This window comes from Eublepharis macularius, chromosome 9 (assembly GCF_028583425.1).
Source record: "Eublepharis macularius isolate TG4126 chromosome 9, MPM_Emac_v1.0, whole genome shotgun sequence".
NCBI classification, from domain to species: domain Eukaryota; kingdom Metazoa; phylum Chordata; class Lepidosauria; order Squamata; family Eublepharidae; genus Eublepharis; species Eublepharis macularius.
The window spans coordinates 105,283,351-105,295,600 of record NC_072798.1 but is presented as its reverse complement, the minus strand read 5'-3'; the positions used below and the strand labels follow the sequence as shown (position 1 = coordinate 105,295,600).

Here is a 12,250-nt window from a genome sequence, read left to right as displayed (position 1 = left end):
TCTAGAGTCTGTTTTTATTTGTAAATATATCTACTTTGTGTATATTTTAAGGAGTAATTATTAAACAGAAAAAGACCTTTTTAAATGTATGACAATATTTATGAAGTAACTAAAGGTATTGCAATACACTAAAATATCTTTATTAAACAAATGCAACATTTATACAATACTCTTTGCTCTCTTTTTTAAAAAAGTATCAGTTACATCAGTTACTGCACAAAACTGGATTTGTTTCCCCCTCCAAATGAAGTGATTATTTTAGAGAAAAGCTTGCTCTATATGGAATTGCTCAGGTATATATACAGGTCTGATCCTTTCTGCTTTACGGTTGCTGTATGCATCAAGGTCCAGATTCTTCTATCTGCAGGCGTGTCAAAATGCAAAGCCAAGCAGCTTAGGAGCAAAGTCAACACTAATAGGTTCAACCCAGAAAAGGATCCATAACACAGCCATGATGTGATGAAGGTTGCCCCAGTGATGGTCCTGCCAAGGGTGTGATCAGGCCTCAATTTCACCGCTTGCTGGGTGCAGCTTGTTCCTCTGGCTGGCTCTAGACAGTGTGGCGATTATATAAATAAGGTGGGTAGAGGCCGTCATAGTGGTACTGGCGCCACTGCTCGATCTGTTCTCGGCTTCTCTCATCCTGTTCTGTAGGAGGGGGAGGAAAGGGGAGAGTTTTTTAGAAGAATTATGCACCCCTTTAATGAGCGGGACTGGTCCCATGTCAAGGTCACAGGCAGAATGGGGAACATGGACAAGGAATAGTTTCTGAAAGCTCTGGGGTAATGCCAAGTTTGGAGCAACACCAATAGGACCAAGTGTGGCTGATGCGGTACTTGATCAAGAATTTAAACCAAAGCCAAGCCTTAAATGGGATCAAGCCTAAATCACCGGACTTGGAACGCTCGAAATATCCCTCTTACGGTGCAGCCCCATAGAAGGAGGAGTTCACAAGCTAGCCTGACCTCCTGGCTTGCTGATGTCAGTGTGCCCAAGCACCTCTGTGGAAGAATGAGGCCCCTATGCCTTTCATCTTCTTTTGCATGGCTGCAGGTACAAGCATCCTCTGGGGGGGTCACCATGGGAATGGCAGGGACCTCCGTTTCAGTACAGGAGGGCTGATAGGAATTTTTATTTATTTAGCTTATTTATAGCCTGCCTTTCTCCATGAGGCTCAAGGCAGACTGCACAGTAAAGGCGGGGAAGGGGCTGTAATCATACAACATAAGACACCCAAGGATCAACACACTAGGAGGAGGAATGTAAAATTCAAAGACAATGCGAGCAACAATATGAACAGCAAACTGCCGAAGGAAAAGGTGAGCAGTGCAGAATGTGGAATTACAATACAGTAAAGGTTAGATGGTTCCTACAATAATAGATGATACATTCATCATTGAAAGGAAGTACAGACCGCTCTGAGTGGGTGTTAATTTGCCCTGAAGGGCGATATATAAGTCCAATGTTATTCTCCCGTGAAGGTGTCCTGAACCATTCCATCTTCATACAGTATTGCTTCCATTGTAAGAATACCCACCTGATCATTTGCTTTGTACATTTTGCAGAACAATAGAACGGCAGGAGCCCCCCTCACCTCCACAGAGAGTGTGGGGGAATGGGCAGTTGCTGTTCTTGCCTGGTAGGAAGGAACCTTCAGGGGCCTTTGCTCAGATGAGCAAAGCTGTCCTTGCACAAAGGTAAAGATCTTCTACCCGGTTCAGCCCTTGCCATAGTCTCTAGAGCTTCAGAAATGGTGGTTGTTCTTTTTAATACCTCTTAAAAAATTTGAAAAGAATGTCTTCTGAAGAAAAAAAGGTCAGCTAGAACAATTTTACTCCTTCATCAGAGTCAGCTGCCCAATTATGGTGAGGTTATCTTGTGCTGTGGTTATCCAGTTGAACATGGGTAGGAATAAATTATGTATAGGAAGAAGCACTTTTGCTTGAGGTTAAGAGAAGCAAATGGATACAGAAGGCAACTGTTCACACAGATTCGTTACCATCTCTTTTGGGAATGAATTCAAAGGCATTCCATGACTACGTTTCCTGAGGAAGAGGCCAGGCCCCAAGCGTGAGTCGGTCCATGCATGGGCACATTTCTCAAGCAGCCCAGCGTCTGCTGTGGTGTGCCAGCAAGGCTGGACGTGCTCTTGCCAGTAGCCTGTCCCACAGAGCTCGGAGACGGCCTTTGGCTAGTGGCTGGCCGCCTCAGGCACAGCCCTGACCCTCTAAATGGCCTCTCATAAACTTCCATCTAATTCTGCATAGGTTTACAATCTTATAAGTTATATAACAAGAGAACCAGCACAATTACTTTTAAAACTTACTATCAAAGAATAAAGATTCGTGCTAGAGTGACTCAGGACAATAATCTTGCCCTTTTAAAATTGGTAGGATTTTGGATTATTTGCTTCAATGGGAATGAAGGGTGAATCAGGCTCCACAATTGCCAGCTCAACAAAATGGCTACTGACCTTCACAGAGCATCTAAAGTGCTTAGCAAAGATTTTAATTGTTGGCAGTACACAGCTGAGCACCGGGGTCCTAAAATCTCCTGAGCACCTCGGCAAAGGTCATTTCTGCATTTAGAATCTCTTTCAGCTGCCTGTTGCTTCTCATTTGTACAACATGTCTTTAAGGGTTTTTTTAAATCAGTTCAGAATTGTTTTTTTTTATTGTCCTGACGAAGCCTCAGAACATTTGGCAACCTGAGACAAGGAGCTTGTGTGTGCCCTAGCAATATCAAGTGACTTGCATGTTTGAGAGCCATTATCTTAAACTATTGATAAAATCTCATGAAATGGAGACTCTTGCAGTGGCTCCTGAGAACAAAGACAAATTCCCTTTTTGTGGTTGCTAGCATTGCGCAAGAACCATTCAATCAGAATCATAGGGTTGGAAGGGACTTCTAGGGTCATCTAGTCCAACCCCCTGCACAATGCAGTAAATTCACAAATACCCCCCGACTGCCCCAGTGACCCCCTGCTCCATGCCCAGAAGATGGTGAAACACCTCCAGGATCTCTAGCCAAACCAGCCTGTGGAAAACCACCACTCACCTCCAAGGTGGCAATCAGCACCACCCTGGACCTGTAAGAAGGGCCATGAAAACAAAGACTGATGTGACCCCCTCTGCCCTCCCCATCACAATCTGCCCAGGCTCACAGAATCAGCATTGCTGTCAGATGGCCGGCAAAACCTTCAAAGATGGAGAGCCCACCATCTCCCGAGGAAGCCTGTTCCACTGAGGGACCACTCTAACTGTCAGAAAGTTCCTCCTAATGTTTAGCCGAAAGCTCTTTTGATTTAATTTCAACCAGTTGGTTCTGGTCCGACCTTCTGGGGCAGCCCTTCAAGTACGTGAAGATGGTTATCATATCACCTCTCAGTCGTCTCCTCTCCAGGCTAAACATTCTCCTTCAACCTTTCCTCATAGGAATTGGTCTCCAGACCCCTCACCATCTTTGCTGCCCACCTCTGGGCACGTTCCAGCTTGTCTAAATCCTTCTGAAATTGTGGTGCCCCAAACTGAACACAATACTCGAGGTGAGGTCTAAGAAGAGCAGACTAGAGCGATGCCACCACTTCTCGCGATCTGGACGCTATGCTTCTGTTGATACAGCCCAAAATGGCATTTGCCTTTTTAGCTATCACATCACACTGCTGACTCATGTTCAGTGTATGGTCTACTAAGACCCCTACATCCTTTCTGCACATACTACTGCCAAGACAAGTCTCCCCCATCCTATAATTATGCTTTTGACTTTTCCTTCCTAAATGCAGAACTTTGCATTTATCTCTATTAAAATTCATTTTATTTGTTTTAGCCCAGTTTTCTAGTCTGTCAGGATCATCCTGTGTCCTTACTCTGTCGTTGACCGTATTTGCCACCCCTCCAAACTTAGTATCATCTGCAAATTTAATAAGCATTCCCTCTATTCCTTCATTCACATCATGTATAAAAATGTTGAACAGAACAGGTCCCATAACTGATCCCTGAGGAACTCCACTTGTCACTCTTCTCCAAGAGGGTGAGGAACCATTAACCAGCACTCTTTGGGTGCAATCTGTCAACCAGTTACAGATCCACCTAACAGTAATAGGATCCAAACCACATTTTACCAACTTGTCGACAAGGATATTATGTGGAACCTTATCAAAAGCCTCACTGAAACTGAGATAAACTACCATGTCTACAGCACTCCCCTGATCCAGCAAGGTAGTAACTTTCTCAAAAAAAGAGATATGAGATAAACCCAACTGCGAATTTAAGCTAAGGCAGTATCCATGAGGCATTTCTTAAAGAGAGCTGGGGCCACCTAATCTTGCACATTCCCCATTCTCCTGTGTGAACTGCCAGGATATTAGCACTTATAAGACTAACAAAATTTGTGGTAGGATATGAACTTTTGTGAGCCACAGCTCACTTCTTCCCACAATTTTTGTTAGTCTTATAGGTGCTACTGGACTCCTGCTCTTTTCTACTGCTACAGACAGAGTAACACGGCTACTCATCTTGATCTATCTGCTAAAATATTGGCATACATGCCCCGTAGCTTGCAGTGATCAGGCACATGTGCCTGAAGAACAGCCCAAGTCTTGCGCCATGTAGAAAGCACACACTCCTTCCTGTATTTTCCAGTCTTGTGTTCTTACCATCACGTTCCTCCTCAACAAAATTCTCAAACTCATTCCTCTGCTCCTCATAGTATTCCCTCCTCTGTTCATCCGCAGCCAGCATCTGGCGGGTCTCCGCTGCATGAAAAAAAAAACATACTGTTGGGGTGGGGGTGAGGGGTCTGAAGTAGAAGTGAAGGAGGCTTCATTTTTGTACTCAGTCACTTGAATATAAATCTTTTTACAGTCTCAGGTTTTACTTGAGCCTTTCATCTTGTGGCTTTGCTGTGGGCCAGAGTTGGAGAGCCTCTAGCCCACGTTCATGTGAAAGCCCCCAGTATTTCAAAAAATAATGGCTACCAAGTGGTTGGGTTAACCTCAGCTCTTTGAAATCCAGTCCAGCTGAAAGATCTTGCAGACTGTACCCGGAATAGTGACAGTAATGTGAATTTGGAATATTAAAGCAAAATAACCTCCCCTATTCAAACTTGTCCAGTTTTGAAGCAAGCCTTCTTATCTTGTAATAAAAACAGGGCTTGAAATGCCTCGTGCACTTCAGTTCAGGGCCTATCATTGCCCAGATAAGAGGGCAAAATACAAACTCAGTCCTCCTGAATGCATTTCAGCTGAAATAGCAAATGGGTTCCTTGCCAATGGTACAGGCAAAAACTTAATGGAGTCATGGGGCCACGCACAGCCTAGAAACTCAAATCTCAGAAAGATCTCTGTCCCTCATTTGTGGAGAGACTGCTCCAAAGGGACATGCCACAACCCAAAGAGTGGAGGGTGATTAAAATGTGGGCTGCGCCGTCAGAGGATGCAGTGATGGTCACAGGCGCATAAACAGCTTTAAAATGGGGATTAAACAGATGGAGGATAGGTCTATCAGTGGCTACTAGCTCTGGTGACTAAAGGGAACCTCCACATTCAGAGAAAGTAAACCTCTCAATACTAATGCCAGCAGGCAACTTCAGAGAAAGCCCTTGGTCTCTATACCCTCCATAACTAATTGACCCCGGTAAAAGACAGGGTACTGGAGCAGATGGGCCACTGGTCTGGTCCAGCAGGGCTCTTTTTTATGTTCCTAACGGTGGTCTGGGCGCCAGATGTGCCTTATGGAAAGTAAGTGACAAGGGAAGTGTTGGAATGACTTAAGATGGTGAGCAGGTCCGGTTGGGGGGAATATGGACCCCAGGGCATGAAGGTCTTTGAACCCAAGTTGAATTGTGCTCATAAACACGGGCAGCCAGTTTGGTGTGTGTTACATATGAGCAGGGCTTTTTTTCTGGGAAAAGAGGTCGTGGAACTCAGTGGGTTGCCCTTGGAGAAAATGGTGACGTGGCTGGTGGCCCTGCCCCCTGATCTCCAGACAGAGGGGAGCTTAGATTGACCTCCGTGCCGCAATCTAAATCCCTGTCTGGAGATCAGGGGGCGGGGCCACCAGCCACGTGACCATTTTCAAGAGGTTCCGGAACTCCGTTCCACGTGTTCCAGCTGGAAAAAAGCCCTGCATATGAGCATTGCCTAACATTAAGCCAAAGGCAAACTGCTGCATTTTGCACAAGCAGAAGTTTCCGGGTTACCTCCATGAGCATAAAGCTCGTCGCAGGAGTCCAGTCTGGAAGCGTGTATCAACACTGCAACGTCAGCAAAAGCCAAAAAGGTAACAAAGATAAAATGCTTCTAGCAACCTGCCCTGCCCCCCCCAACCTTCTTGTGCTGCTAAGTGCCTTAGGCTGGGGATTTTGGACCAGCACCAAGAGTTCTGGTTGTATTCAAGAATGGAGGAGAGATGCAAAGGCAAGAAATCTGGCAGAAGAAAAGCATGCTTCGCTATCACAGGCACTCATATTTTTTTGTCTGTCTTAGATATTTGAAGTATTTCTGTGCCACCAACTGTTAAAACCACCTGAGATGGCTCTGAACAGATCATTCAAACATATATCAAGGTATTTAAGGGTTGAGTGTGGAGATGTAATAGAAAATCTAACCATCTGACATGGCACACTTAAGGTACAAGAGAGAACAAGACATGGAAGCCCAACGGAAAGAGTCCCTGCTAAGAAGAGTTCTTCCCACTCCCATCAGCATTTGATGCTGTTGCTATTGTTCTTATCGCTTGCTGATTTAATGCAACAGTGGCCGTTTTCACACAACAGAGTCTTCCTGGCGCGATTTCACGCGAAATCACACCAGGAAGATGCTGTCGTTCCAGGAGGTTGATGCGATGTTCCATGGCTGGTAAGCAGTATGAAAATGGCCAGTGTTGAGACGGGGGTGGTAGCTATGGGGTGGTCTGCTGCCCTCCCCCCCCCCTCGATTCTTTTGGCTACCCCAACAAAACCACCCGTTTTGCAAGGAACTATAATGGCTGCCCTCAATCAGGAGTGGGCTGGCCCTTGAAATTACTGGGAATGTTCCTGGTGGGCCACTGCTCTGGAGGGCTGGTGGTGACCAGGAGCGAGCAGAGCCAAGGGACGACTGCAGTGCTGCCAATACCACAGGCCCTACTTGGCTGACATCTGGGCCAGGATGATAAGGGCGAGGGGGGCAGGCTGCCCACTACCCTTGACTGTGCTCAGCCGCTCCCTGCAACCCCGAAGTTCTGACTGCAGCCTAAGTGGGGCGTCTCGCTTGTGAGGACATCCGGCACACAAGGGCCAAACTACGCAATGGCACCACCCTTTATTCCCAAGTAGTAGCTCTAAGAAGGTTATTTGTGTTGCTTATAAAGTAGGGGAGGGAAGGATTCAGCAGCTGCTCCACTCACTTGGTAGCCCTGCTCTTAATCCCCCTTCTTCCATTGCTCCTATTAGCTTTACAAAAAACCACCGGCAATCATCCATCCATCCCCAGCCTCAGGTGTGAGTCACTCCATGTAAACAGCAGAATTATTAGGCTCCCGTAGAAATGCTATTCTTTCTGGACTTGGTAATGTCCTGGTCAATAGAAAGTTCTCCTGGAGGACTGCACAGGGGAGGGGGGGGGATCCTGATTACCATTCCCCGCAGTGGGTCCCCTGGTCTCGGCCACAATTCCCTCCATACAGCTGTTCTTGTTTCTCGGTATTCTCAGGTCCACACAGTATCCTTCAGGGAGAGTTTTATGGGTTCAGTCCTAATCTCTGCTGTGCTCTCATCATATTTGGGAAGGAAACATTTTCCATAGTTTATAACAGATGTAAGAAGGCTGGGGTGGGGGGAAGTTGCATTCAGCATCCATTTTGTGCATGTAGATCAGCTCAGACCAATGCCTGAAAATTAATAGACATTTAGCTTCTTTTATCAGCAAACTAGCAAAGGGAGCTGAGAGGCGGTCTCGATATTGTGAGCAGAGGGCATATCCATTTCACCGTGCTGTCCTGCACCTCCCATGACAGCCTCCTAAGTGCACGGTCTACACCACCACAGTTGAGAAATGGCTCCTACTATCCACGACATTTGGCAGATAATGCTAATTCCATTTCCCAGCACTATCGTAGGTAATTTAGAAAAGTTACACATAAACGTGCACGTTGAAAATTAAATGAAAACTTTAATTGCTTAAAGAACTCTGCAAATACTGTTTTTGTAACCTTTCTATTATATACATTTCTGCATTAGTTTTTTATCATTATGGATTAAAGCCATAACGTTTGCTCGAGACTGGCCATAGAAAAATAAACAGTGCTTACTTCAACGTGTAAATGGGTTTCCATTCATTCATTCCCATATTCCTTAAAATCAGAGTAGAAAATTGAGGAGTGTATTCTAATCCAAAACTATCAACTCTAGTGAGTTAATAATGCTTTCCGGAGTGGCAGGAAATTTAAGACAGAGCCAAAGAAAGAAGAGATGAAAGGAGCATTAAATAAATCCCACGTTCCATCAACAGCCTCCAAACAGTCTCACCATTGAGTTCATCCCTGGATTTGGTGGATCTTTTGCCTCGCTTCTTGAAAAAGTTAGAGGCATCCGAATCCTGCATGAAGACCCTCTTCTTGAGACCTGGAGGCAAGGAAGCAAGTGTCAGATGGCTGGTGAGAAAGTGGGAGGGGGAGATGGAGAGCATTCTAAAAGGGATTAGATATGCTTCGTTTCTGTTCTCTTATCCCTTTCCATAATTGATGATGTTGCACCTGTCCACTTACTTTCCTTGCTTGATTCTCCAGCGGGCGCCTTCTGGGAACCCACAACCACAGTGTTCCCTCCTTGAAGAACTAGGTAAGACAAAAGCACAGATTCTGTTCTGAATTCAGTGAAAGAAAGAACCTCAGGTGAGTGTTTGAAACGGCTACCCATTAAAATCCCTGCCTAAGGTCCCAGTGCTTTTCAACTTGCCTTTACTAGACAGCATAACAGAGCATCTTCTTGGTAAGAGGATTTCTGTATTCTTATTTACTGAGGAGTTGGCAAAAGCCAGAAGTGGCTTAAGTCTAGCCCATGTTTTGGATGTTAAAGAGCTCAGGGCTTAAATGAAATCCTTTAGCGTTAGCAGTTGGTGGTTTGATTAGAACAGAAACTTGTCTGTCTCCCCCATCCCATTAAACTGATAAATGTTGCTGTCTCTTGCCCCACAGATAGAGGGTGGGCTTTGCTGAACCCGAACCCCTCCTCAGGGTATTATTACAAATTGTCATACATACCAGTCAGGAGCACGATAGTTGTGAGGCAGGAAAGAAAGAGCCCTTGTTTCCAGTCCATCTTTGCTAGGTTCCCACCAACACAATAATGAATGTCACCACAACCTTCGGAGAGGTGCTTGCAAACAAACCACACACAAAAAAAAAGCGTCCTGTCTTCCTTCGAGGAAATGAAGCAGAGAGGGAAAGATCTTCCCTTCAGGGTGGGAGGAGGGGCCTCAAGTGGCACTGAAGTTGGCAGCTCCGTGCCCCTCATGTCCTAGGCAGATTCAAAGGCACATGGAAACATCAACATGGGGCAGAGCTTGATGCATCGTGTGGGTGCCTGGGAGTTCTTTACATGGAGATGCTTGAGAGATGAGGCTGGCTGTTGGCAAGAAGGCTAAGAGGAAGCAGAGGATTTCAGCAAGGAACTACCTTAAGCCCACATGAGAGCTGTAAAGTAAAAGGACAGCAAAGGCTAGGGCAGCACTTGCTGCTTGAACGGGATAGGAGAGATGGTGTAGGTGTCTGATGAGATTCAGTTCTTCAAATTACAATTGCTTAAAGATTCCAAAGCGGCAGCCCTCGTAGCTCAGACTGGCCTGATCACATCAGAGACCGGAAGGTATGTAGGGTTTGTACTTGAATGGAGACCACCAAGGAAGGCGGGTCGCTGTGCAGAGGGATGGCAAATCACCCTGCTCACCTCTAGCCTTGAAACCCCATGAGGTGGAAATTCACGCGTCATTTGCAACTTGACAGCACACTTTACCTTTACCGATGCCACACATGTCACACAGGAGAGCAGCTCTCTAGAGCAGAGCAGAGGGCTAGCAAACTTTTTGACCAAGTGACGTCAAAAAACACATCTACATGGAGAGTTGTTGGTGAACTTCAAACAAGGTGGGAGAAATGTAAGGGTTTATTTATTTACGTCATTTATAGTCCACCTTTCTCAATGAGTCTCCAAGCGGATTTCCCAGCGTGACTCAATATCAAAGACATCCTGGGCCAAAGGAGAACCCAGGAATGCTGCCTTGGACCCAGCTGGGACTGCCTGGTTTCAGGCAGCGATGGCCCCTGAGGCCCCACCTTTGCCTCAGGGCTTGACTCGCTTGCTTGGAAGGAGCACAGGCCCTGCATGCCAAACGCACCCAAACCCCCAGACCCAGCTCACTGTAAAGCCCGTATGTGTCGTTTCTCCCGATGTTAAAAATTAACATGAGACTTGAACTTGTTGGGTTGAAACACTTACAGATATTTCTAAAGAGCAGCAAAGCTAGTCTATTTAGGATTCTTACATTTAGAGAGTCAGTTTGGTGTAGTGGTTAAGAGCGGCAGGACTCTAATCTGCAGAATGGGGTTTGATTCCCCACTCCTCCACTTGAAGCCAGCTGGGTGACCTTGGGTCGTTCACAGCTCTCTCAGAGCTCTCTCAGCCCCACCCACCTCACAAGGTGATTGTCATGAGGATAATAATAACATACTTTGTAAAGTACTCTGAGTGGGAATTAAGCTGTCCTGAAGGGCAGTATATAAAAATAGAATATTATTACTGTTACTATTATATATGGCTCTGATAAAACATTCAGATAGAGTCCCTTTCAGTGAAACTTAGCAACTTGGGGTGAAGACAGACATCCTTACTTAATTTATACCCACCTTTCTCTCCAACAGGGACCCAAGGGGGTCTTATACATTCTCTTCTCCATTTTATCCTCACAACAACCCTGTGAGGCAGGTTAGACTGAGTGTGTGTGACTGGTCCCAGGTCTCCCAGCAAGCTTCCATGGCAGAGTATGGATTTGAACCCAGGTCTCCCCGGGTTTGCATGATGGCGTCACTTTCAGGATATGACATCATCAAACCAGTCACGGGTGTGCTCCCATACTTCACATGGGACTAATTTTGGCCTGTTTGGCCCCAGCTAAGCCTGGTGCATGCTTTCCCAGATTACCTGTCAGTGGTGGGCATCACCGAGCAATCTGCCACCTCCTGCTGATTGCCAGTGATTAGCAGACAAACCAGCAAACCCCCAGGAGATTGCCCACTACCAAAGGGCAACTGGGAAGCTTACCCATGTAATGGATTTTTATCCACGTCTAATTAAGGCTCCCCCTGTCCCAGATTTATTTTTACCTCTGGACAGCCTTCTGCACTTCATTAAGATCTGGAAAACAGCATTCACTTTTAAAACAAGGCTGCTTATCTGTACAAGTACAAAAGAGTGAGAGTGCAGTAGCACTTATAAGACTAACAAAATTTGTGGTAGGGTATGAGCTTTCGTTAGTCACAGCTCACTTCTTCAGATACAGCTAGAATGTGAGTCCATCTGTCCTTATATCTTAGAGAGTGGAGTGATTACAGAAGCCAAATGACAATAGCCGGTGAATTAAAATGGCAGGCGTGATTGGATAGGGTGGGGTATGCAGAGGGGTGGTGGGTATGGTGGAGAAATCAGCACTGGTCATGAGACAGGAAGCCTAGGTCTTGATTCGGTCCAGGTGGATGCATTGTCCTGAGCTTCATTATCAGTTGCAATTCAGCAATCTCTCTTTCTAATCTCCCTTTGAAATTCCTCTGCAGGATAACTGCTACTTTTAGGAGAGCAACTGAATGTCCTGGAAGGTTAAAATGTTCCCTCACTGGTTTTTGAATGTTGTGGTTCCTGATGTCAGACTTATGTCCATTAATTCTTTGTCAAAGGGACTGGCCAGTTTGTCCAATGTAGGGAGTGGAGGGCCATTGCTGACATGTGATGGCGTAAATCACATGGGAGGATGAGCAGGAGTATGAACCCGGGATGGTATGGCTGATGGTGTTACTAGGTTCTATATGACAGCAAAGTTGGCATCTTGGTTTGTTGCAGGCCTGTGGTGTCCAAGAAGTTTATTTCTTGTGTAGAGTGATCCATAGTTAGACTGATGGTGGGGTGGAAGTTGGGGAAAGCCTGGTGAAAGGCCAGAACTGGAAAGGCTAACTGGTTTGCTGTTCTAGCTGAAAAGAGCAGGGGGGGAAATGGGGAAAACTTT

General features: G+C 45.8%; 1 protein-coding gene across 2 annotated transcripts; it reads right to left on the bottom strand.

Annotated features, from left to right (window-relative positions):
* Positions 1 to 186: 186 nt before the first annotated feature.
* UCMA (upper zone of growth plate and cartilage matrix associated) lies at positions 187 to 9,316 on the bottom strand. Of its 2 annotated transcripts, XM_054989255.1 has the most exons (5): positions 9,240 to 9,316; positions 8,745 to 8,813; positions 8,506 to 8,601; positions 4,655 to 4,753; positions 187 to 648 (listed from the first exon to the last, which is right to left on the bottom strand). In XM_054989255.1, the coding sequence occupies exons 1-5, from the start codon at positions 9,295 to 9,297 to the stop codon at positions 551 to 553; spliced, it is 420 nt and encodes a 139-aa protein (XP_054845230.1). In that variant the 5' UTR covers positions 9,298 to 9,316; the 3' UTR covers positions 187 to 550. The 2 variants fall into 2 exon arrangements, with proteins under 2 accessions (XP_054845230.1, XP_054845231.1); XM_054989256.1 differs by lacking the exon at positions 8,506 to 8,601.
* Between the last annotated feature and the right edge of the window lie 2,934 nt (positions 9,317 to 12,250).

Coding starts and splice junctions, on each gene's coding strand:
- UCMA (XM_054989255.1), bottom strand. CDS start 9,297: ATGGACTGGAAACAAGGGCTCTTTCTTTCCTGCCTCACAACTATCGTG. Junction 8,602..8,744: donor TGGAGAATCAAGCAAGGAAA/GTAAGTGGACAG, acceptor CCTTGCCTCCAG/GTCTCAAGAAGAGGGTCTTC. Junction 4,754..8,505: donor ATCCAGGGATGAACTCAATG/GTGAGACTGTTT, acceptor TTTTTCATGCAG/CGGAGACCCGCCAGATGCTG.